Source organism: Podarcis filfolensis, assembly GCF_964270895.1.
Source record: "Podarcis filfolensis genome assembly, chromosome: 5".
NCBI classification, from domain to species: Eukaryota; Metazoa; Chordata; class Lepidosauria; order Squamata; family Lacertidae; genus Podarcis; species Podarcis filfolensis.
The window spans coordinates 5,697,905-5,724,277 of NC_139608.1; the positions used below are offsets into that span (position 1 = coordinate 5,697,905).

The 26,373-nt window shown below is 45.6% G+C and overlaps 2 protein-coding genes across 7 annotated transcripts in view; both read right to left on the minus strand.

The window, feature by feature from the left end:
• Positions 1-9,193, minus strand: part of RNPEPL1 (arginyl aminopeptidase like 1) — a 30,663-nt gene extending 21,470 nt beyond the window's left edge. The window contains exons 1-2 of one of the 2 annotated variants that reach the window (XM_083612772.1): positions 7,900-9,193; positions 1,353-1,493 (exon numbers count right to left, since the gene is read on the minus strand). In XM_083612772.1, coding sequence (XP_083468898.1) covers positions 1,353-1,493; positions 7,900-8,943 — 1,185 coding nt within the window. In that variant the 5' untranslated portion in view covers positions 8,944-9,193. The remainder of the gene's footprint in view (positions 1-1,352; positions 1,494-7,899) is intronic. The other variant, XM_083612771.1, reaches the window with a different exon arrangement.
• A 2,755-nt stretch (positions 9,194-11,948) lies between these two features.
• ABCC5 (ATP binding cassette subfamily C member 5) overlaps positions 11,949-26,373 on the minus strand; it is a 45,916-nt gene continuing 31,491 nt past the window's right edge. For all 5 annotated transcript variants that reach the window (XM_083612688.1, XM_083612689.1, XM_083612690.1 and 2 more), the window contains 13 exons: positions 25,969-26,153; positions 24,681-24,827; positions 23,466-23,595; positions 22,269-22,422; positions 22,026-22,154; positions 21,672-21,858; positions 20,422-20,511; positions 19,136-19,325; positions 17,826-17,985; positions 16,596-16,674; positions 15,526-15,639; positions 14,035-14,199; positions 11,949-13,576 (listed from right to left, as the gene is read on the minus strand). In XM_083612688.1, coding sequence (XP_083468814.1) covers positions 13,475-13,576; positions 14,035-14,199; positions 15,526-15,639; positions 16,596-16,674; positions 17,826-17,985; positions 19,136-19,325; positions 20,422-20,511; positions 21,672-21,858; positions 22,026-22,154; positions 22,269-22,422; positions 23,466-23,595; positions 24,681-24,827; positions 25,969-26,153 — 1,832 coding nt within the window. In that variant the 3' untranslated portion in view covers positions 11,949-13,474. The remainder of the gene's footprint in view (positions 13,577-14,034; positions 14,200-15,525; positions 15,640-16,595; positions 16,675-17,825; positions 17,986-19,135; positions 19,326-20,421; positions 20,512-21,671; positions 21,859-22,025; positions 22,155-22,268; positions 22,423-23,465; positions 23,596-24,680; positions 24,828-25,968; positions 26,154-26,373) is intronic.

Sequence of the window (26,373 nt, forward strand, 5' to 3'; positions counted from 1 at the left end):
CCCTGGAGAGTCACTGCCAGCCTGTGTTGACAATACTGAGCTAGATAAACAAGGCAGCTTCCCTTGTTCCTATGGGGTGAAGCTCGCTCCTCTCTAACCACAAACTGTAGCAAAGGTTTTTTTTCTTGACTAGTGCTTGCAGTTGGTAAGGAGAGAGTTTAACTACAAGTCTGGGTTTGGTCAACAGGCTAAGCCAAACCTGGTCTTAATTCAGCCCAGTGCAGGAGCAAAACTGAAAAAGGAGTGGGGAGTGGCTAAGAGTTCTTCTCTGGGAACTCACATATTCACCGCTGTTTGGTGACATACAAACCAGGCAAATGTGCACTAAAAAAATAGAAATTGCCCATGCAATCCAAATTCCTAAGATAAACGGAACTCTATATAAACTGTGAAAAATGAGATTTCCATAATTTCTCCAAGTCTGCATAACTTTTTGTTGCTCTGCTAGTCACTGGTAGGTCAAAAGAGCAGTAAAGGGCACTAAAGCCCCGGCTCGTACCATTGGGAAATCCTTCCTGCCAACCCTCTGGCATCTGACATAACAACAACAAGAGATTAGACAGCCGAACAGCTTTTTCTAGGAAGGATATTCAAGAGGTGTGAGCAGTATCAGTTGAAGCAAGATGTCTCTGCCCTAGCCTGGGGTGAGAAGAAGGGGAGATTGTGATCCACTAATATACCAACTAGCCAGTTTCTCATGGACCAGTATTGTCAGCCTTTCAAAAAGGATGCTGAATCAGACTTCAATTTGAATGTCAGGCAGCTAGATTTGTGAGCCAGCGATAATACTCAAAAGCATTTAACGCAAATTAGTTATGCCTTAAGAGAGCCTCAGTGTGTACTCTTGCTTTTTAAAATTTAAAGCACACCCGTGGAATGCAGGGGTTCTAGTAATAAACAAAACAAAAAAGCAATCCCGCACAAGTCTGAAGTCAGCTCAGCCTAATCCTCCAACCACTTGAGTGAACAAGGAGACACAGATCAAAGTCTCTTGTGCTGATCGAAATGAATCAAGAGGTATAAAAGACAGTGGCTCATGGATGCCCAATGATGTTTATTTCAGAGTCCAACTCCTGAAGAAAAAGAACCAGAGTTCTTTGGGAAGGGGGGGATGCTTAGAACCCGACTGCCTACCTGCACATGGCCTTCTGGCAATAGACCCAGCAGATAAAGAAAAAGTTGTTAGCCAAACACCCATCCCAAAAGTATTAATATGGTATAAGGGAAAGCACCAAACTTTTTCCCCGACCAGGTCTGTTCAGACAGATCCCGACATTTCACAGAGCACAGCAACCTGAACGACTGTTTCTCCTCCCTAAGGAAACGGTGGTTTGTTACAGGCTTCCTCCTACCTTGACGATGGCGGAGTAAGTACATTTCACAGCTGGCGTGTCAAAACAGGGGAAGAAGGAGCGGTTGCACACGGAATGGCCTTGCGTGAAGACAAATGGCTTGGCGTTGCCGTAGGTCAGCTCAGGATCCAGCCACCAGATCTAATGGAAGCAACAAGAAGGAATGTGTGAGAAATGACAGTAATAAAAGCAACGGCCGTAAGGGAGCAGAGAGTATTTTTTTAAAGAGTGAGACGAGTTTCATTTTATTAAACTGCACACATCACTCATGAGGGAAGAGGAGAGGGAGGCAGACAAGCTGGCAAATACCCCACCCTGTGCCTGTCCATGAGTAAGCCAGACTGTGTCCTTTTCCACCACCAACATTGGCACAACCGTAGTGGAGGACCAACCAAATGCCCTGTATGAAAGTGAACCGGGAGAGGCAGGCAAAGAAACCATCGCAGTTTATCCATGTTGAAAGCTGTCTGATTGTTAATTACTTAGCCAGTCCGTACCACTACTACTTAACACACCTTAAGGAATAGCTCCTCCCAGATGTACCTCACCACCACTTCAGATCACCAATTCTTTGCTCTACCAAACTCAACTGCCTTGAGGAAACATACCAAATGCCATCTCTGCATGCTTTTCGCCAGCAAGCTCAAGCATCAATTTTTGTCCAAGAAAGGTGTTTAAAATAACACTGACAAATGCCCAAGCTGGTGTCATTTCCACATTGCTGCTGCTAGTTTTGAAGTATTGTTCTGTTTGTAACAGGTATTTTGTTTTAATTGTTTGATTCATGACTTTAGGCATTCTATCAAAAAGCAAGCTTTATAAATAAAAATGAATATTCAGAGGGCATCAACAAGTCAAAGGCTGGCTGGTTTATTCCGAATAGGCTTCTTTATCCCACACTTTCCCTTCATGCGTGCTTGAAGGTTTTCCGTTTTATCTGCTATGCATCTGCTCTGATTTCACAAACCAGAATAATAACACGTCTCTCTATGCTTGATTTATAGCAAAGAAATAACTTCTCTGTGTAACTGCAGGCAAGGTTTCCCCCCATGTGATTGTTCTTTTCAGCAACCCTGGCTCACCTGACCTTACCATAACTGGAATCCACCGCACTAGACTAACTGCACTGGCAGCATCACAATGTGTACAAGTGCCATTAGAAACAGAATTAAAATGCAATGCCAAGAACAGCAGCAGGACTTACATATATGCCTAATTTCTACATAAACAGCAAGCCTTGCTCACAGTGAATCCAGATGGTCCTTAGCCACGTGGTAACTTAACCTTTGCTTCTGCCATCCAGATGTTTGGACTATTATTTTTTTATTTTTTTATTAAATTTGTATACTGCCCCACACCCATAGATCTCAGAGTGGTTCAACTATAACTCCCACCAGCACAAGAACATAGGAAAAGCTCTCTCATACTAATAATGGAAGCCCTTTTTAGACTATGTCGGAAATAATATAGTTTGATGAACTCGCAAGCAGGATCTGAAATGTGAGCAACAGAAGGAATTAGAGAATATAGTATTGATATATTGGTATAAGAAGGTATTGTGCAGCAAGCGGGGGATTGAAACACAAGGGCAAATGGGGCAGGAAGTTGAGAAAAGTTAACATTATTATGTATTGAAGTATATATGTCCAACTTTTGAAAATTCAATAAAAATTACTACAAAGGAAGCTACCTCATACTGAACCAGGCCACTGGTCCACCTTGCTCAGTGCTGCCCGCACTGACTGGCAGCAGCTATAAAGGGTTTCAAGCAGAGGATGTTCCAGGCCATACCTGGAGATGCCAGCGACTGAACCTGAGACCTTCAGCATGCAAAGCAGATAGCTAGGCTGGCTGGAGGTGCTGAGAATTGTAGTTCCAAACTTCCGGAGAGGACCAGGTTGGTAACTTTCCACAGTGTGCATGCAGTCAGCTGGCAGCCTGGTCATCAGTCCTACCCTGCCAATACTATACTCCTGCCCTTAATCAGAAACCCAGAGGAACAGTAAGAGTTTCCTCACTTATCCGCACACCACAGATCAGCAGAGGGAAAGTACTGAAAAGGCTGTTGCTACCCCTCAGCTTCCAGCACCAAGCCTGTTGGCAGCCACATCATGGACATGACATCAAAGGAATTATGCATGGTCAAAAACACACTACAGTTTACATTCTTTTACTGATTCAATGATTAATCTTTCCGTTGGAAGAAATAATCCAGGAGTCGTCCCAAACTAGGTTGCCCAGGCTCCAGATACAGACATACCCATACTAGACCAACCCTCTCTCTCTCTTGGCCCTCAATCAGAGTGGTATGTTGGGCCAGCTGTGACATCAGCAGCCAGCTGACCAATCCCCTCTCTTCGCCCTCTCCTATTTTTTAAAATTCCAAGCTCTAAACAGGACGGAGAGATTCAAGCATGCCATTCATTTAGTGGGCATCTAGCTAGTACCAAAACGTTTTGATCTCAAGGCTACGAGCCGATTTTATACATATATTTGGACAGTAAAGGCAGTTCAAGCCTTCCTACAAATCTGTGCTTTACGCCAAACAGTACAAGAAGAAATGAAATGCTCATAAAATGTGTGCCTTGTTCACTTGGAAAGAACAGCAAGGGAGGAGTGCAGAGAAACAGAAGGAAATTAATCCAGAGCTGTGTCAACATTTCGAACGAAATGGCACAGAGGTCTCCAGCTGTCTTGACCACGGGCAGCCTTCCAAGAGGCAGCACAGAGAAAAGGCCTTTCCACTGCCCTCTTTTTAGAACCTGGTGGACAAGCATGGCTTGTTCCATTGTCATGAAAAGCACACAACAGTAAAGATAAGAAGTTCAATTGTCCGATTATCACAAAGAGAGAGAAAAAGATTTAAGAGAAAAATACCAACCATTTATGGATAGCTGCTCCTAAGTGGGTTAAAGCCCTATTTTCTCGACCTCACCTATCAAGCAGGGTGAAGAGGGAATGGAAAGGCCATGAGGATTTGAAATAAGGATGGGGAAATCTAAGTAAATACTCTATTGTCCAGCAGTTGATTTCAAACAGATGGGAAGGAGCAAATAAATTCCAGCACAAAAAAGGATGATGGCCAAAGGCAACAGACTTTGTCATCCCAGGGAGGGGAGGGAACTGCCTCAAGAGTTAGCCTCGGCATTGTATAAGACCCAGTGCTTTGTTGTGGTGCACGATGCTATGGAGAGTGCTGGCCCTGTGCAACTAATCACCAAAGTATGTAAAAATAAAAAAGGGAATTATAGCTCTGCAACCCTCAAAGAGCCTTAGGCCACCCTACATCCACACGATCAGGAGACTGTTCCGTTTGAGACACTCTAGAACTGTGTCCAGCCCAATGTTTTGTTTGCCACATTGCTCTCATGGCAGTATATGCAGAAATTAATAAGGAACTGGGAGTGCACACCCCAAATTAAGCTTTGGGGCATCATATACCACACACCCACCTCCAGAAGAGTGGTATCTATGAGACACCAGAACACTGTGTCCACCTGGTGTCATTTCTGAGCAACTCACCGAAAAGTATGCTAGACCTCGAGAACTGCCTGATATATGTGGAAATGAGTAAGAAACTGGGATTGTGCACCCCACAAAACCAAGAGACTATCACTTTCGGACTGCCCTAGCATTATTTCCAACTCAACTCTTTCTTTTTGCAAAAGACACTGTTGGCCATGCTGCCCCATGCAAATTTTTGCAAATAAATATACAAGTATGGAACTGGAGCTGCACAGTCCACAATAGGCTTGGGGCCACCACAAATCATACTTACCCAACCAGAGGACTGTCACCTTCAGGGTGCCCTAGCACTGCACCCAGCCCAGCAGTCAAGAGCATAATTGCCAATGCATGCAGAAATGATCCAGGAACTGGGGTTGCACATCTGGCACTAAGCTTTGGGGGTTGAATTAGAGGACACTTCGAACTCTATAATTCTATGATATCAATAAGACTATTTCATTTTGGTGGAAGGGACTGTCAAGTTCTTTCTTCTTCTTTTTATTGGCTATTATTTATTATTATTTGCCTGCCTGATCGTCTCTTGTAGCAGATACAACGTTAGGATGACTCAAAGGCAATAGTCTCTTGCTTGCCTAGCTCCATATTTTCATATACGTTGGCCATTATTGGTGTGAGCACAGCCCAGCATGTGTGACGGTATCTTGCACCAAAATGAAGCATTGCTGTGGCGATTCAAAAGCAACAGTCTCCTGGTTGTACCAGTGTGTGATTTTGTGTGGTCCACATCTGTTGGGTCCACACCCCCAGCTCTTTATCCATTTCCCCTTATATACTGATAATAAATGGAATGGAGGAAATACACTTCTCAGTATCCTGAGCCAAATCAAAGCACTGGGTGGCTTTGATGTGTGTCTCACAGAAGATACTCCCCTGGAGCTGCAGGTATAAGACTTATTATGGTAGCCCAAAGCTTTGTTTGGAGTGCACAGCTCCAACGCCTTATTTGCAAGTAGGATTACCATGTGTTAAAAAGCACTGCACAAAATCAATGGCTTGATAGAGAAGAATTCTTGAGGGTCTTGAGGATCTAAAAGGGGAAAGTCACAGAGATATACAGCATACCCCAAAGCTTATTTTGGGGTGCAGTGGAACGTGAGCCAATTGCTTACTGAAACTGCTCATCTCGCATCGTTGCAAATTGTCTTGAGGAACTGGCAACTAGTTACCAACACCAGTCCTGTTTGCCCCTGGCAAACTTTTTAAAACTTTTTTAAAGAATCCTTTAAATTCTGGTTTCATGAGTGTGCTGAAAAGTCTGTGCAGGGAGATCTCTAAACTCCCCTCACAGTGTTTCCAGGATTCTCTGGGGAGAGGGAATGGCTCTTATTCCAAATCTCAGTCTCCTTGACTTAACCGACACATAGCTGTTTTCTTGACAGAAGCCTTGTGATGGTACCATCCAAGAGTGTCCTTGACAGCTATTCCCCAATTCTGACCCTACCTTCAAGAAAGAATGTGGCAAGAATCAAACTCTGAACATCTTCTGGAAGTGATATAATAGCCTATATAATAAAGAGGATAGAGAAATAGGGAGCGGAGGCAACATTTTTAAAAAATGTTATTCCATGAAGATGTTTTGTTATGCATGCAAGTTATTATCAGACATCTGTTAAGTCTTTGGGGTGGGGGGAGTTGAGTTCATTACAAATGCCATGTTCATTGGAAAGGATAAGGCAGTGTTAGCAGCTGTCACAAGGTGACCTGTAACAGATCAAGAGCAAACCATCGCTGGTTGGAGGGGGGGGGAATTCAAGTGGATCCCTGCCCCCACCTGTCCCACGTGCCTATTTGCAGATACTTTCCAATATCTTAAACCAGTTGCATATGGTATCCAAACTGGGAAACTGTGCATTAAGGGCTCATTGGTCCTGGTTTGATATTCTGATTTGAAGCGAGCCTTCAGACCAGTTTCCAGCTCAGATGTCACAGGAAACTGTGGTTAAGAAACCAGAAATCTCCAAGAGGACGAGGGAAGCAGAGAGGGGAAAGGAGCAATTGAACTTTATTAATCATTTGTTGTTGGGTCAGCCCCATTACATTTGATGCAGACCAATGTGGCATGACTGCTAACGTGATGGATTTGGAGGTAAACCTCAGAGAAGTCTTTTCACATATTTTTGCCTGCCACAAAACCCTTGCCTGTTGCGTAGGATGCTAGAATGCATTATAGGAAACACTCACCGCTTCCACAAGGGTCCAGGCAGCAGTGCTGGATCTCTTCAGGAGGGTATCCTCCTGAATTAAGAGGAGGAACCTTTATGGCTCTCCAAACTGTGTTGGCCTCCAACTCCCATCAGCCCCAACCAGAAGGCCAATGGCCAAGAATGGCAGAAGTCATAATCTAATTATATATGCTAGACCAGTTTCCTGTCCCTGCTCTGGAACATACATCAATTGTTCTGGTTTTCTACATCTAACTGGTTTTCCCCATCTAATGGTCTAGCTACCACTGTGGCAAAGTTCCCCACTTGTAATGTATTTAAATGCATTTATTTTTTATTCCTTTTAGCAACTTGTCGCTCAAGTTATTTTTCTGCATCCCTTACTGTCAGTTTGCATTTCTTTTGCAATAATCTGCTTTCTTTTTCTTGTTCCTGTCACCTGGATAAGGCTTCAGTTTCCTTAAACAAAGCTGGCCTTTATAACTTCCTTGACTCTGTTGTTTAACCACGCTGGTATCCTCTTAGACCAGGGGTCTGTAACCTTTAAGACAAAAAGAGCCACTTGGACCCGTTTCCGAAGAAAAAAAAACTGGGAGCTGCAGCGGGCGGGAAGGTGACGTCGGGACGGTGCGTGACTAACCCTCCGGAGCCGTGGGTTGCCGACCCCTGTCTTAGACCTTGCAGCAGCTTCCGTACTCCAGCCGAGCTGCTGTCAAAGGGCAATCAGCTCCAGATCTGCACAGCCTCCATGACCATCACCCCCACTGCAAGTTATCCCCTAAAATGACACCACAAGCACCACCCACCCACCCCCCAAAACACAATCTTTGGGGTTGCGCAGAGAAAGGGGCACTTACAGCGGGTGCATCAATGGTGGTGTAGCGGATGATGACCTGGAAGGGCTGGTGAGGCTCCAGGGAAGATGGTAAGGAGATGGTGAGGGCCGAACCGTAGTCCGTGAAGGGGTCCACCCTGAAGAAAAGCGGGCAAGGGGCCACCAAGGCCGGCGTGGGGTCGTCGGGGAAGGTGGGAATGGGTGGAGGGGGCACCCCAGGCACGAGAGGGAAGTCGGAAAAGGAGCATGAAAAATGGTTGATGGGGCTGGCCGGGGCAGCGAGGGGAGAGTGGGAGGCAGCCGCTGCACCCCTCAGGACACCCTCGGGGTCCGGCGGAGGGGTCCCATCCTGAGAGCCAGGGGCAAGGGGGCAGTCTGGTGAAACCAGGAAGTCGGGGGGCCCTGCTACTGGGCAGCTGTGGTGGCAGCGGTGGGCGGCCAGGGGGTCTGCCGGGGGCCCGGGGCCCGCCAGCTCGGGGGCCAGGGGCGGCCCCAAGGCCGAAAGTGCGCTGGGGGTGCTGAGCGGGCAGTGCGGGTGGGGGTCCGAGAGGGGCGTGGGAGAGGGGCACCCCGTGGGCGGGGAAGGGCAGCGGGTCAAGAGACGCCCGGGGGCCGGCTCGCTCCTCTCCGGGCCGGACAGCTCCGAGGAAGAGGAGGAGGAGGAGGAAGAAGAGGAGGCGGGAGCGGGGTCCCAGGCGGGGCACCTCGGGGCGCCATCCCCGCCGCCGCCAGCCCGGCTCTCCGCGCTGCCCGGCGAGGCGGCGTCGGGGAAGACGAAGCCGCAGCGTCCCCCGCCGCCGCCGCCGGCCGGGGAAGGCCGGAAGGCGACCGAGGCGACCCGCAAGGCCGGGTGCGAGTCCAGCACCAGGGCCTGCCGGCGGCTCTGGCTGCCGCTGCTGCCGCTGCCGGCTCGGCGTCCCCGCCGGGCGCACAGCTCCAGCACCGAGCAGCCGGCCAAGGCGCGGGCGTCGGGCCGCAAGTGCAGCCCCAGGCGGAGGTGCCGGAGGCGGAAGAGCGAGGAGCTGGAGGCCGAGGCCACGTCCGGGGGGCTCTCCGAGGCCGCCATGGGCGGAGGGCGCCGGGCGGAGAGAGGCGCGCGCGGCGGCGGCGGCGGCGGGCGGCCCAGACGGCGGCTATGTGAAATCCATGGGCGGGAGGCGGCGGCGCGGCAGCGGCGGGAGGCTCGCGCAGGCCGCTCGGCAGCGCCAGGAAGAGGCTCGGCCCGGCCCGGCCTGGCCCTGCCCAGCGCCGGGGCCTGGCTGGCTGACGGACGGGCTGACTGGCTGCCGGGCTCGCGTGCGGCGCCTCGCCGAGGGTGCGGGGCCGTCGGCCGCCGGGAGGCGCCCGAGGGAAGCGGGAGGCGGCTCGGGGCCAGGAGGAGGCCGGCAGCGGCCAGCAGGGGGGAAGGGGGAGCGGCGGAGGGAGAGGAGGAGGAGGAGGAGCGGAGGCCGAGGCCTCGCCGTGTGGACGGCCACGGAGAGGATTCGGGTCGACCCTTAATATATTTTCCCCAGGCTAATTCTTTCGTTTTCTCTTCTTTGGGTACTCGACACGTTGCACTGAAAAAGAAAGCCAAGCAGAAGAGACTCTGCACATGCTCTGGGGCATGGTGTGTTGGCAGGGCGTTTCAAACACACACACACGGAGGTTAATTTTAAGTTTGAAATCCATAAAATAGGATTTCCATTAAACACACACTTTGGGCAGAGCAGCTTTTCCCTTAGTACAGGGGTTCTCAAACTTTTTTCTCTGGGCAAGTGATGCAGGTGTATTTTTGTTTTGTAAACATGGGAGGAAATTCACACAGCTCTCCTGCCTTTCAGCTGATGGTGGTACTTAGGTACTTAAGCCCTGAGCCGTTTAGGCAAATCATTTTGCCTACTCAATCAGCATGCCTGCTTGTTAATAAGTTTTGTCTCCTTTATCTAATCTCAGGATGCTACAAATCAGAGTGTGTTGCATCCAGATTATAAAGAGTAGGCCTGAAATTACTGGTCCTGAATAAGTCATGGCCATTCATTTCAATGGGTCCACACTGGGTAGGGCTAATATTGGATACAAGCCAGTATAAAGATTTGTACCTACTAAAATCAAGAGCAAAAATGACCAAACATTCACAGAGCTGGATTTTTTTTTTTAGCGTTCAATTACAATAATGAATCATCTAATAAAGGAAACCAGCTTGAATGACTTTTTCCTTGTTTTTGTTTCAGGAGCCTATTATTTCAGTTGTCAAGAGATATTTGCCAAGAAGCAAGCTGGTGTTCTGCTAAAAGCAGTATTTATAAGAGCCCTGTGGTAAAAATTTCCCTGCGACAATTGGTTTAACACAGAGTGGGGGCAGGGCTGCTTGTGTGCTGGATCCATCCCCTGGCCAAATTTCACCTAGCTCATGGCATCAAGTGCACATTCTTGTCTTGCCCTTTCCAGCCTTCCCCTTGGGAAAGTTGAGGTGGTGCAGGAGTGTTGGGTGCTGCTCAAAGGTGCCCAACAGCATATGCCCCCAACCACCTGGCAGGCTATCATACCTTTGCCTCTCCTCAGCTCTGGATTGGAGGAGCTGATTCCCTAAATGACTTGTGGGTGAGTAGACCCCACTTAACTCAGTGAACTCTGCTCCTGACTAGACATGCATACAGCTGTTCGACTTCCTTACTCCTGTGATAATTTGCTTTCTCAAACCATGCTGTTAACCAGTTAGCATAGAAATAAAGCTTGATCCTTAACTGCAAGGGCACCTTCCATCCTGGCATGGAACAGATTATTACTTTTGCAGAGCCAACAGAAGCAACTGTCCTTCTTACCATATACAGTGGTACCTCTGGTTACGAACTTAATTCATTCTGGAGGTCCGTTCTTAACCTCAAACTGTTCTTAACCTGAGGTACTACTTTAGCTAATGGGGCCTCCCGATTTCTTTTCTCATCCTGGGGCAAAGTTCTTAACCTGAGGTACTACTTCCAGGTTAGCGGAGTCAGAACCCAAGGTGTTTGTAACCGGAGGTACCACTGTACAGTGATGTTACTTACCCCTGTCCCAGCATTGCTTTCTTTAAAACTACAAATGTGTTTGATGACATTTGTGCCCCGCCTTTGCTTAAGGAGTTCTGGGGTTCTCCCCTCCCCTCCAGCCTCGCAACCACCTTGTGAAGCAGATTAGGCTGAGAGACAAGGGACTGGCCCACTCTCCCGATGAGCTGCATGGTGCAGTTTGGAGCACGGAGTCCTTAAATCTGGGTCTCCCACTCCTAGAGTCAAATACTTTAGCCGCAAAGAGACACTGGCTCTTCCTTACACCTCTGCAGAAGGGATGTAGCTTTGTGTCCCCTTTACTGCTTTGCACTGCAGTTGGGATGCAGTCAGTGCTTCTGAAGAAAGAGCTTCAGGTTGATGTACTAGGGATGTTGATTTGCTCATGTAGCTGACACCCAGTGCTCCCCCCTCCCCCGAAAAATAGGTGCCAGTACTTACCATGAGGTTTTTAAGAGTAAGTGTCACACTTTTTAACAACAACAAAAAGAGGTGCCCGTACTGCATACCCTTGAATAAAGGTAAAAGTACCCCTGCCCGTACGGGCCAGTCTTGCCAGACTCTAAGGTTGTGCGCTCAATCTCACTCTATAGGCCGGGAGCCAGCGCTGTCCGCAGACACTTCCGGGTCACGTGGCCAGCGTGACAAGCTGCATCTGGCGAGCCAGCGCAGCACACGGAACGCCGTTTACCTTCCCGCTGGTAAGCGATCCCTATTTATCTACTTGCACCCGGGGGTGCTTTCGAATTGCTAGGTTGGCAGGCGCTGGGACCGAACGACGGGAGCGCACCCCGCCGCAGGGATTCGAACCGCCGACCATGCGATCGGCAAGTCCTAGGCGCTGAGGTTTTAACCACAGCGCCACCCGCGTCCCTATACCCTTGAATACCCCCTTTTAAAATACCCTTTTAAAATACCCTTGAATACCCCCTTTTAAAAAAACACGCTGCTGGCACCAAGTAGCAGCAGCAGGGTAAACTCCATGTACTTTATTGCTGGGAAGATATCCACCATGGCCCAAATAACAGAACGCACACAAGAGTTTTACAAAGCCCAAAATAGTTTTTATTCACTTTTTCAGATTTCTGTCTCAACAAGACAATTTGCAAACATGCTAAGGCTATAAAATGTCCAACTGGACCAAAGGAAAAAAAAGAGGAGGAAAAAAAAGACATGCAACGCTGACCAATTTTAAAATCACAGCTATTACAAGACTGACCATGCCCACCTGGGCTACTGGCCCCAGACAACAGGGATGGCGTACAGTAACCATGGTAACGTACCACACAGGACTCAGCACCTGAGGTAGGTCTCTTTACAGTAAGAAAATAAAATTTCCTACACCAGTGTTAAACCCTGATCAGCAGGAGCCTGCTAAAAATTGCAGTGGTGGTGGTGGTGGGAGGGTTAATTATAGTAACAAATATGCAGAAAATAAAAAGCTTGCACGCAGACAGAGTAGGGCAAAGAATTAATTGTTACAAACACCCAAGTATCTGAAAAGCTTCCCAAGTGAAGTATTAGCGTATTTAGATCACTAGATCTATAATTCAGCAGAGGCCACTTTGAGAACTTTTGCAGACAGCACCAGGGTATCAGTCTGATGGTGGTTAATTGCTGTAGTTCATTAATGATGGATAGATGTGCTCAGCAAAGCAGAAGCAGTTTGCATTTCCTTTCTATAAAATATAAACCGAACTCTGCTGATAGAGAATGTGTATTCACATTCCCTTTATTGCACTAGAGGAAGTGGCAATGAGTTTTTCTTTAAAGGTATCTAATGCTAATGTGTGGTTCTTCCTCTCTTGCTACCGACAAAGCTCATTTATGAATCTCACAAGAGACACAAAGAAACCTGACCCCCACTGCAGGCGTGTTATGGGAAACAGCTGCCACTACTTCCATGTGCCCTAGCAATGTGCCAAAGAGCATGATGGGTCTGATGAAACCAAGCCACATCAAGAGAACCCATCTCTCCTCTGTGAAGGACAGTGACAACAGGACACAGGAGGAGATAAGGGCAAAAGCCCACTTCCATCCAGAGATCTGGGAAATTCCAGCGCTAAGAGAAAACAGACTGCAGAAGACTAAACAGGGTCTAACGCAGCCTGGAAAAAGCCAGGTTCCCAGTACCGTAAAACTGTACAAAAATGATAGAAAAGAATATGCACTGGTATTAACACAGCGCTCATTTTAATATAAAATAAACAGCTTACATTTCCACTGTAAATATAGGCTATGTACAGAATTCTGTATAGATATAGCTACATGTATAAAGCTTCAATATAGGCCTCTTGATAAATTTATAATCATGGCTCCCTGAGCCATTTTGTAGAGTGCATTTAATAGCAAAAAACTAGTAACAAGAATATGGAATAAATACCATAATAAAAACCATAAAGAACCCTCCTTACAGTACTTTTTAGAAAAGAACTGAATCGTGACCCACAATGCTAAAAATTAAAAGATGAAAAGGCAATAATCTGCTTGGAGTACATGAAGACAGAGGAGTTCCTGCCACAGGCAGAAACTGTTACCCTCCCGATTAAAGTGACATTGCCCTGAATTTTAGCCCTTGACAGCAATCTTATTTTCTGCAGCAGCAAACATGGCATAGAAGCGAGAGTTCTCATTGGACAGGAGAACCGATGGAGTATCAAATTCCATCACCTAAAACAAAAATTAAGGGGGAGACCATTAGAGATACATGGAATGTATACCATTAAACCTTTCATTTACCAAAAGGAGTAACACTGAATAACACGACAACATTAAAGCAGTCCAGCCTTCCTCAACCTAGTGCCCTCCATATGTTTTGACTATAGCACCCATCAGCCCCACACGGAAGCTTTCAAAAACAAGTTTTAAAGCACCCCAACAAAGAACCTGTTCAGATTTTCCTTAAAAGTCTCCAATGAAGAATATCAAACCACCTCTTTAAGGCAGTGTGTTTCATTGCTGAATAGCTCAGAGGTTTTAACATTTAAACCAGACCTGAGATCTATCCTAATTATGTAAGCATTGCATAATTCTGTCCCGGGTTGAAGAGGGGCTCATTGCAACGGCTTGAGAACACTAGTTCTGTGTGATCTTCTGCATAGGGGGGGAAAGGTTCATTTCTTGCTCACCTGCCCTTGCATCAGAACCATGATCCGATCAGAGCCCAGAACCGTATGCAGGCGGTGAGCAATTGTCAGCATTGTGCAGTCTGCAAATGCCTCCCTGATAGTCTCCTGGATCAGCAAATCAGTCTCTGTGTCCATGGCAGCTGTTGCTTCATCCAGGATCAAGATCTGAATAGAAAGCGTAACATGAACGTTGTTAAAAATAGAGACATACACCTCTCACAGTGCTCCCAAGAAGGACCAAAAATGTAACAAAACAAAACAAAGCCCTAACAGAAGCTGCCAAGAAAACCAAAGTGCAAGTAGGAAAGTAAGTACAAATAGACAAATAAGCCAAGAGAATAAATAAAGTACTTTTCCTAGGTGAGGGAGGGAGACTAAACAGAGAGAGTAGTCACAGGGAGCTGCCTCTCATGGTGGGAATCCATAGACCTTAGTTGTCTGGAGTCCTCCTGCTCTGCCCCAGGGAACAGCTCACTATGAAAGGACTCAAAGGATCCACCAGGTTCACCAGGTGTTCCTGGACTGCAACTCTCATCATCTCTGAACATTGAACATGTTGGCTGATGGGGAGTTGGAAGTCCAACAGCATAAAGAAGGCACCATCTTGGTCACCCAACAGGGTCTTAACCCTAGGAGGCTGAATTCTGCTTTGCGCTGGCTCTCTTAACACAAAAAATAGCGCAAACTTGAACCACCACCTTAGTTGGGGGGATTAGGAGGGAGAAGCATATTAGGCTCTTGGGATACATTGGACCCCTTCTATTATTTACTATGACTCTAGTATTTCACCTATGCATTTAAAGTTTCTGTTTGCTCCCTCTTCTGCTTTTCGTCCAGGTCCTTCTAATAGCCCATAAATGACTGCCTAATTGGTGGCTTGGATCTTTTCCCTAGGCACAAGGCACAGGCCTGTTTGCCCCCCCAAAAAAACATTACAGAATGTTCTCTCTGTACGTTCTTCTTCACTACAAAAAATTAAGTTGATATTGTGGGGCCCAGTGTACCACAATACATTTTGTGTCCAGCTAGGAGTCTGCTGGACCCCAACAGCAGATTGATACTGTCAGAATAAATGGTGCCAAAAACTTCAAACATATGCTGGCTTTTATTGTTTCCTTCTTTTTAAATCCAACATGTGCATGCAATGTGCATCACAGTAGAAAATTGCCCTAGTAGCGTAACAGGAAAGGAGCTGAAACTGTATGCACTCTTCTGCCTGTGCAGATGAGGATAGACCAAGCAAGGAGGCAGAGGATACAAGGAGGCAGAGAGTAAAATGCAGAAAGCTAAACAGGTTTCACTTTTGGGATCAGAGGATGAAGCTGACATGTGTACTCTGAACAAAGACAGCATTCTGGAAAATTATCTACAGTAAAAGATGTGGTAGCCAGTTGACTATTGCTTTAATCCTGACATTGGAACAAGCTTTTCTTAGGGAAGAAGATAATATGCCAAATACATATGGTCTTTGTCTTCTACACACCAGCTCACCTTACAACGGCGCAGTAATGCCCTGGCAATACAAAGCAACTGCCTCTCCCCGACAGAGAAGTTCTCGCCATTTTCCATCACTTCGGATTCAAGTTTCATGGGCATCTGAGAAATCTGAACCAGAACAAGGGAATAGAGATAGATCAATGCTGTGATCTGGCACTGTTGCATCACAACAGTGTTTTCCAGGGGCACCACAACCGGTTATGAGAAAAACGAAGTGTGTCACAAGAGTCCAAGCACCTCTCACGCAAGGAACACGACACACAGATCCAAGATTAAAAGTAAGCATTCTCCTCTGATTTTTAGAAACCTCCAGCATGGTCCACACCAGATTCACACAGCATCACCAAAGAAGAGCCCAACCTCAGTCAACAGTGTGCACAAGAATTCATCTGACAAGGTCCTTTATTAATTTATAACATCTGAATCACTTTTACTCAAAAGTGAGTAATGATCTCTGACCCTGTAAGCGTGCAGGTCAGCAGTGATCTTGGAAACCATATACAAATTGTATGCATGTGTGTGTCTTAGAAGCTGTTATCCAGATGGGTTATGCTGACCCCCATTATGTGCATCACTGCACATCTGTGCAAGTCTCCTTAATCCTTCTTCCAATTTTCCAATTGTTTATATGAGCCAGGCCTCACTCTAAAAAACAGAGCCAGTAAGGGTATGTGACTGTGAGGAGAACCTGAGCTTACAGGGTCAATAAAGCACATTCAGCTTACAGGGTTATGTTAACATTTCAGTGAACAAATGTGCTTAACTTCAAGCCAGATAATTTGCACCTTATTAGCTTTCCCTGCATTTTTTTTCCTTTTACAAAAGAAGATAGAGGACTCGTTTCGGTCAATCCTATCCACTTGCTCTATGCCTGAAGGAATGACCAAGGGTACCCAGATGGGCGGGGTATAAATAATAAATTTATGATGATGATTGCTTGCTAGAAAAACTTTTTTCTCATGCAAATAGGGCCATGGTGACACTGGCAACCATCTTACATGGCCAAGGTGCTGCACTTGGGCTGCTAAAGAACCCCCAACCCTGTCACCAATCCCCTTACTTACACAGTCCTTCATGTGAGTCCTCTCCAAAGCATCCCAGATTTGCTCTTCACTGTATTGCGTGAAAGGATCCAAGTTATATCTAGAGAAGGGAAAGAGTGTAACAGGATAGGATCACCAATTCTCTTCTCGAAAGGCATGTACGCACCCACCAACACACAAGCACCATGGAAATCAGGTCATCTTCAAAAGACAACCTCAAGGAAGCCAAAATCAAAGATGAATTGCTCCAAACCAGCCACTTTGCCCAACGCTCTAATGCCATACTAAGCGGACATGTTTTTGTGACTTTCTGCAGCCAGCACCACAGGCTTAGAAGTCCATAAGACTGAAGCATCTTTGTTCACGCAGGTTAGGTAAAACTAAGGCACGCTCCCAATAACAAGTGTCTAGAGCAGAGGTGGGGAACCTGTATTGGCCTGAAGGCCAACCCTCCAGGGGCTGTAGAGCTAGAGTTGGAAGGGGCCCTGGGGGGTCAATCAAGTCCAATCCCTGCAATGGGTGGGCTGAAACCACCAACCTTCTGGTTAACAGCCTGACACACTGACCCATTGCGCCACAGAGGACAATTGTGGGTGTGGCCACCATATACAGTTACACACAGAGAGAGCCACACAACCCTCCCTCCCTCGGTTGAAATCACAGATTAACTGTGGAGTGGGGCTTATCAACTGGGTGACAGGAGAGAGGGAAATCTGTATCCCTCATAAGAGTGCTGTGCTCTGCCCAACCCACTGCTGGGTCTACGGTATTATTATCATCAGCTCCCACTCCCCAAATCAGTGATACCTGGGGGTGGGATGGGGAAGAAGCCCTTGACCTGGGGCTTAGTCGCAATGGCAACCATTTATCACAGAATACTTAAACCAACTTTTCCCAACCTGGTGTCCTCTGGCTGCTGCCAGACTACAGCTCCCATCATCCCTGACCATGAGCTATGCTACATGGGGCTGGTGGGATTTTGGAGTCCAACAACAACTAGAGGGCAACACATTGACGACAATCGAGTCAATATTTAAGCAGCACTAAGACCCTTAATTCAATTACCTTTTGCCGTACAAAAGGAACAAAATGGAGACAGTGGAAGTAGACAGCAGCAGTGAATCACTACTCCATGTCCCAAGGCAATGGAACTCCTTCTATTGTGGCTAAGGCAATTTCATTTGAAGGGTGGCAAGTGAGGGAGAGGAAGATGCAAGCTCTTTTCTACCTCTGGCTATGGGTGAAACTAACCTCACGGTACCACTGAACAACACAGGCTCTTGAGGAATTATGGACAACTTGCTCCGGAGATCTGCTAAGCCAATGTCATTGATTTTCACTCCATCAATTTTAATGCAGCCTCCTGACAGTTCAACCAAGCGGAAGAGAGCCATTCCTAGAGAGGACTTCCCTGGGGTGGAAAAGCAAGGAGGAATTAAGGGTTAACTGGTGACTTCTGTAACACACAGTCATGGTCCAAGTCCAGACAACAGACAGAAGCAAATACATTAAAAACTCACTCCATGAATGGTTAAAATTAGAGGTGCCATGTCAGCCTTTTAGCAGCCAGGGTTACTTTTTTAATTTGCCTAATAAATTTAGATTCCACCTTTCAAGCAGTTCACAGCTTAACATGATGGCTTATAATTCAGTGGACATAATATAAAAGTGAAATGGGACAAGGAGAGGAGAATAATAAAATGCAGGTTCTATAGCCACCTCTGACTGCAATTCTGAGAGTGAAGGAGCCAAAAGACTATAATAAAAACAACTCTGACCAGAGAAAAAGCCATATTCCTGGGAGGAACCCAGAAGACACTCAATTTGTTTATACAGTGGTACCTTGAGTTACATACTTAATCCATTCCGGAGGTCCATTCGCAACAGGAAACCGCTCGTAACATGAGGCACGCTTTCTCTAATGGCGCCTCCTGCTGCTGCAGCGCCACTGGAGCGCAACTTCCGCTCGCATCCCGGGGCAAAGGTTGCAACAAGGGGCATCTACTTCTGGGTTAGCAGAGCACGTAATCAGCAGCATTCGTAAGGGGGACGGTACGTAACACAAGGTACCACTGTATTTATTTATAAAAAAATATTTCTATACTGCTATATCTTAATATATATCCAAGTCATTTAAAACAATACAAACATACAATAAAAGCATTAGAAAGACAAAAAGAAACATCAGCAAACCATTTTGGAAGGATGTGCTCTTTACTGCCTGCATAGGCCTGGCAGAAATGAAAGGTTTTCAAAAGGCGTTTAGAAGTTGGCACAGAAGGTGCCTGCTGAATCTCTCCTGGCAGAGCATTCCGCAGGATTGGGCCAACGGGACGAAATGAAGCCAAACCATCAAGCTTTATTGTAGTGGGTGTGTCAATTGTGCAGGTGCATATAGTTGCCCATGTGCAGGGTGTTCTTCTTCAGAAATAACAAGTGCCAGACACATAAGCCACTAGGTGGCTCCAGTCAGCTTTCAGTGGTACTGATGGCAGCATTTTCACAAAGATACATGGGGCTGGATTTCAGCTTCCTGGAGTGTTGCCTAGATATGTCCTTACCTGACCCTGTCCTCCCCACAATGCCAATCTTTTCCTTGGGTTTGATGGTGAAGGACACTTTCTTGAGGACAAGCGGCAAGTTCTCCCGATATCGCATTTCTGCATTTTGGAAGATGACTTCTCCTTCCTGGGGCCAGTCTGGAGGGGGAGCCTTGTTCTTAATCCGAGCTGGAGCCTCCAGAGAAAGAGTCTTAGAAAGTTGCAGAGGATAAAAAAAAAGAGGTCAGGTGTCAGCTGAGAACAGTGGCCCCAGGAATACATTCTCATAAGAGACTACAGCTGGTAACTGACTCTTCAACGCAAGCAAGATTCAACAGAAACTGACACATCATGCATGGGAGAGGTGGTGCGGCTCCTGACCTCGAAGCATTTTTACTGAGATCAAGGCACTCTTTCCCTCAAATCCTCAGTCATGGAAGCAAAATACCCCATGATGATGGGACAGCTCCTCTTACATCCAGTTTGGGAACAAAAGTGTCAGAAGCTTCTGGAGCAAAGAGCTGTCTCAGTTACAGCTATTGCCCAAGGTATTGGTTTCTCAGAGAATTCTCTCTCACCCTCCTCATTGCATAAGCTGGATGGATTAGGACTACATAAACTTTTGGGGATAAATATTGGCAATGCGGGAAATAAATCTAGGACACAGAGGTGACCTTCTGTCAAACTCTTTTCTCAGCTCTCTGTTGAGTATTGCTGCTGTATTACCAAATTTTATTTTTGAGAGCAGATGAACTGATATTCAGCTCTGACAGCCCCCAAAACTGAGGGGGTGCCTCCCCCCAGTGGAGATTTCAGACACTTCCTGAAATGGATGGAAAAATCACCATCACAAGATCTCATCCCCTTCACGAACAGAAGGAACCTCACAACTCAGAACATTCCTTCTTTCTTTATTTTGACAAGTGTTCTTCCTGGAGTTCAGTTGCCAATATTGTACGAGAGTTACACTGTGCCAACACAGTGCAAAGTAAAGTGATTTCATTTAAACAACAATCCACATTTTTATGATCATGTGATCATGCCACCCACAAAGTTAAGCTCATGTCACAACGTGTCAAATTAAGCCAATTTTAAAAATATATTTTTCATTAATGCTTCTTAATGAAATTTCCTAAAAGAAATGAAAATTAATGCAGTCAAATGATACAGAATAAATCAAGACAAAGTGTTATATGCATACATGTAAAAATTAAGCCAGTATAGAGCACAGTTAAATGGCTGGAGGGACTTTTCTATAGAGAGGTCATCTAAGACCAGTAAAAGCAATAGAAAAATATTTTGAGTACCTTGATATAGTGGTCAATCCTCTCCACTGAGGTGAAGCGGGCCTCTGTCTCTGAAGCTAGCCTGACTGTGAACTGGAACAACCCTGTGAGCTGATGACAAAACAGACAAGGATGTTATCTTTAATAAATAAATATATGCATTTTAAAAGAGAATGCTTCTAAGGACTGGTGATAAACATTTTAAATTAGTCTGAGTAGTGATACGCAAGGAACCAATATGGAATCTGAACTATTGCCAGAACAGTAGAAGAAGAACATGAGAATTATAAGAGGCTCTTAGATTTAACCTAAAGAAAGTGATTTGAAACCTCAAAGATAGCAATTTCATTCTAGATTCCTACTCTTTCCTCCTGTTGTCCTATTAATCTGTAGGTAATAAGAGTCTGTGCTGGCAGCCTATTGAATTAATTGACCACAAAGGTGTGTTTTCTATCCAAATCTAAATGGCATTTTAAAATGAAAAACACTATTTACTTTTAAAAATTAAAAATAACAGCTTCTGAACACAGACTAGAGTGGTTATGATTTCTCATCTTAATTTAAATCTTCTTCCCCTGGAATTATTTGTGAATTTAGCTTTCCAAGTAAACATCAAACATTAATGATTTCCTTATATTGGGCTGCCTTCAGATGTCTTCTAAAAGTTGCAGTGTTATTTATCTCCTTGACATCTGACAGGACAGTGTTCCACAGGGCTGGTGCCACCACCAAGAAGGCCCTCTGCCTGGTTCCCTGTAACTTCACTTCTTACAGTGAGGGAACCACCAGAAGCCCCTCAGAGCTGGACCTCAGTGTCCGGGCTGAACGATGGGGTGGAGACCCTCCTTCAGGCATACTGGGCCAAGGTCGTTTAGGGCTTTAAAGGTCAGCGCCAGCACTTTGAATTGTGCTTGGAAACATACTGGGAGCCAATGTAGGTCTTTTAGGACCGGTGTTATATGGTCCCAGTGGCCACTCCCAGTCACCAGTCTTGCAGCCGAATTCTGAATTAATTGTGGTTTCTGAGTCACCCTTAACATAAATACAAAAAAAGAAAAAAAGCTCCATGGCATTATGTAATATCACAGCAATCCAGCCAACATCTGTGGGCTCAGACAGAGAGGCAAAGCAGGGTGGCCAGTTTTTAGCTTTTATTATAGATATGGTCAAACAATATATTTTTGCTACTGCACAAGAATGGCGTTTCTACTTACACCTGGAGTTCAAAGATTGAAATGCAATTTTGAAAACTTCAGAAGGGAAGCCATTACCTGAACAGCATAGGAGATGGCCAGCCCAGCATAGGCAGGCGAGATCTGGCCGTGCATGAGAACAATCATCAGGCCAGTGGTCGTAATGAGGGCAATGCTGACAATGTCCAGTCTGACAGCGAGCCAGCGCATTGCACAGCTGAACAAGTAGAAGGGTGATTGATTGTCATCCAGCAGTTCTTGATATCTAAAAGGAAAATGGTGAGAAATATTAGTAGGATTCTAGGTAGCTTACCTTTGTTTTAAATGCAGAGAAATTTCACCAAAAATTGACTGCAGTCAAATGACAGCAGTCAGTATATATAGAGTCCAGTAACGTGCAAATACTGTGTTTCAGAGAAGTAGAGCAATAACCTGCGCAGAAACTCCTGCCCTTTATTGTAGGCGTGGATCGTAGAGAGGCCTTGAATGCTTGATGTGATGTGTGAGAGGAACGGGGACTGTGTAATGTTGTCCAGACGCTTCAGCTCCCGAATGAAGACTCTGCAAAAAGAAAAGAATCAATTAGAAGGGCGAGATATCTGGCCCTGCAAACTACTTGTGTCACCTGTCTGGGGGAACATGACTGCAGAATCCCTGAACAACGGTTGCGTTTACCTCGATACAACATGCAGCACTATAAAAAGGACGACAAGGGGCCCAACTGCCATCAGGAACCATGGAAAGACACCAGAGATCACTCCCACACAGAAGAACACCAGGATGACGTTCTGTATGAACATTTCCGCTTGAAATGGCAGGCGAACATCAACTGGAAAAAAATAGACGGAGATGGCAGTCTTCACATAGGAGACTGAACACAAAAAGAGTTCTGATCTGGTAAAAGCTCTCCTTCAGAAATTCAGGTCTCACTTCTACCCAGGAAACATAAACTTACCACCATATTCTTCCAACCCAGGCCATATCTATCCAGAACTCTAATTCTGGCTGTCACCATATCTACAATTGGCTATCACCATATCTACAACCTGGCTTGTTCAGCTACAGAAATACCAACCTGCCACTTTAGGAAAAACCCTGACCCACATCTTCATTTGGAGCCATGCTCTCCCCTTTAATCTATATGCATTTGGGAAAAAAAACTTTGCTATATGTATGGAATATATAGAAAATAACTGTTTACAGCAGAAAACACTGGCAGCATTAAGATAAAATCAATAGAGTAAAAAAAATTGATGGATGTAAAAGTGGAAAACTGATTTGAATGGTTATAGTAAAATTTGCAGGGATGTATATGCAAAATGAACCATGGAAAGAGAAGAAGGGAAGTCACTGGATATTTTAACGTTTGTAAAACGTTTATTCGGAATTGCAAAATTGAAAATTTAATAAAAAATAATTTTAAAAACCTCACTAGTTTTCATACTAGAAAAAGTCAGTACGGACTTTCCCTGGGCTGCTTTGGGAGGCAGAGAGTGGGGTATAAATTTGACAAATAAATAAAAGAAATTACTTTGTCCCACCAGTCTTATTTTACATGCATTTTTTAAAGTTTCCATAACATCTGGCGGGGGGGCGGGATGTTTCAACATGCTAAAAAAAGGCATGTGGTACAGTCTTATTGGAACCACACCACTTCAAATTGGCAGTTATTCTTGTATATTTATTTTCCACATGGGTATGGGTTACATGCTTGAATGTCAGCCCATTTTTTTAAAAAAAGAATCTACACATAGAAAGCTTGCCACCAGAAGAGGTAGCCCTGGCAGAAACACATCCTTTCCACAGTTACCAGTTAGTCCGAACAGGTCACTTACAGAGACCAAGTATAGGTCATTAACAGAGACCAATTACCTTCATCCATGTCTTTGGAGAACCTATTAAGAATTCGCCCTGCAGGAGTTGTATCAAAAAATTTCATAGGGCTGCGAAGAATCCGCCGGAAGAGCTCATCATGGAGCCTGGAGGAGGCTCGCAATGTCCCCTGCAATGAAAATAAAGGAGGTTTATGGAATTAGACAAAGATATCTGGTATATGCACTTAAAACTAGGCTTAAGAAACTACAGCTCTTCAGATGTAGATGAACTCCCAGCATCCCTGACCTGCCTGGGGCTCATGGGAGTTGGTCCAACATCATCTGGAAGGGCAGGTACCTATCCCTGGCTGACAGGCTTCAAAATGGAGATTCACAGAACATCTCTCAATATCTTTCCCACCAGCTCCTTTTAAAAGAAGCACCTAGGCTATTGCAACCACAAGGAAGCACCCCTCCTTTCCTTCCTCACAATGCAAGAAGTGAAGGTTCCAAAAGAAAAAGCAGACTGTGCAGAGAGCCCTGGGAATGCTTTCTAAGTGATATCTGGGATGACTCAAACTAGGGTGGTGGCAACTGGACAGAGGGGGAGAGGGAGAATCTTCAGTCCATGGGTAAGCCAAACAGGGTTCCCATTTGGCTTGCAAGTCTATTTTCCCCAAGTCACCTGCTCCACACCTGACACTGTATGCAAAATCAGGTGCAGACGCAGCTGAAAATGAACAACTGGGAACCTTAAAGGATGCATCCAATGTTTCCTTGGAAAGTGGGGCTTGTATTCAGTACTCTTTAAATCTTCCACCAAATGTCACCCTTGCTGGGACTGCTTGCTGCACTCAAGAGCAGCTCCCAAGCGCAGGCAATCCTGGACAAAGTCAGGTTAGCAGTTGGTGCAGATTAATGGTGGCTACAAACCCTGCTGGAATCCCCTGGGCTCAGGAACTCCAGAGTGGAATGAAACCCAGCCGAAAGCAGATTTGGCAGCCCAGCACCAATCAGCTGTGGCTGCAAATCCCATTTTCAGCAGGGATCTCCATTTGTAGCCCAGTATGAGTGTGCTTCCAATTCTTTCCCTTGAATCTGGGTCACCTGACACATCACGGGTTGACAGGCAGGTACCAAAAGGAAATGAAGGAATATTCCTCTGCGATACGACACAAAGCTGGGTCACCTCAGTAAACCTGGCCATTGGGCTCTGCTGCACAAAACGAAAAAAGAAGCCATTCTGTTCCTGCCTCTGGAGACATACACATACCTTGACAAAGACGACGCCACGCACAACCTTCAGAATCAGCATGATACCCATTGAGAGCGCATAGATGCCAGCGTAGTAATGCATATGTGGGTTGTCCTTCATACTGCTGCTCAGAACCGTTTCATTTCCCAACATGAGAGTAGTGTTCTATTAAAAATCAAGAACATACACAGTATATAGATCTGCCCTGTTTCACAGTCAGTTGACCAAACTTTGTAGTAGCCTTGAATTTCTATATTTCTATGAATGAAACTCTGCTGGTGGAATTTTTAGAGTCTTTCTGGAAGTCTAGGATAATACGGCTAAATATGCACTTTAACGTCAAAGCAATTATTTAATGAAACCATCAAATCAGGCTCACAAGTTTATTCTTGCAACAATATAAGGCCACGTTCCCTCTGAGATAAAGTTATTTTGGCTGACAATTATCTTGGAAAAAAACTTTCCCTTGTATACATTATTGCACTTACAGATCTGTCATTCTCCATTCTTTATCCTAGCTCTTTCTAGATACTGGACCAACAGACGCTGTCTCTCAGCCACCTGGTTCTGCTCCAGTATCAAAGCCTCCCTAGAAATAGTTATTAACAATTTTGATTACTAGCTCTCTAAGCTCATTTTGCATATGATTGCTATAAGCTTTAACTACCCCATCTCCCAAAGAGCTTACTTTCTTCTTGTTGTAAATTTCAACAACCTACAAGGTCATGTGGTTATAATAATATTGACCTACCCTACAAGAGTTAAGTACAATCAAACCTCGGCTCCCGAACACCTCCATTTTGGAACGTTTTGGCTCTCAAACGCCAAAAACCCAGAAGTAAATGCTCCAGTTTTAGAACATTTTTTGGAAGCCGATTGTCCGACGCAGCTTCCACTTGAGTGAAGGAAGCTCTTGCAACCAATTGGAAGCCGCACTTCAGTTGTGAAACATTTCGGAAGCCGAACGGGATTATGGAACGGATTACATTCAACAACCGAGGTATGACTGTACTGCAACAAGACAATGTATGTAAAGCACTCAGAATGTCTGGAAACACTTTATAAACGACAGGTATTTGTGATCCACTGACTGACAGGATGGTGTTTTAGCAAAGCTGCTGTCTGGCTGGTTCTCACCCTTGTTATGGGAGGATTTGCAGGTGGGCCTGTAGTTCTGTGGGAGAGCACATGCCTTGCAGGATCTAGTCTGGCATTTACAGCTAAAAGGACTGCAGAGACCATGTGATCCCATGAAGACAATCTCTTCTTAATCCACTAGCAAATCAAATATATTGTTGGCTCTTACCCCACTGCCTTGCTTGATCCAGTAACTCAGCCACCAATTGCTGAATGCAGTGCTGCCCACATTCAATATAAAGAGAGCCATGATGATGATAAAAGCAATGGGGCCTCCAGCTGCTTGGATATAGACGCCGTAAACTGACCAAGGGACAGAACCTTTGCCTTTCTCTTCCAGCTGCATGAGTTGACCTAAAACACACACATACACAGAAGGAGGGTGGAGGGAGGGAGAGAGAGAGAGAGAGAAGCAAGAAATGAGCAGACTAACAAGGCAAGACCCAGAGACTGCTATCTGTACTGTGAACGTTTCAGCATCCTCCTTATACAGATTTTCCTATACGTGGCATATAGTTTTAGAAATCAAGTAGATTGAAATGATTAGTGGGTCAGAATTAAGTTCTGCTCTACG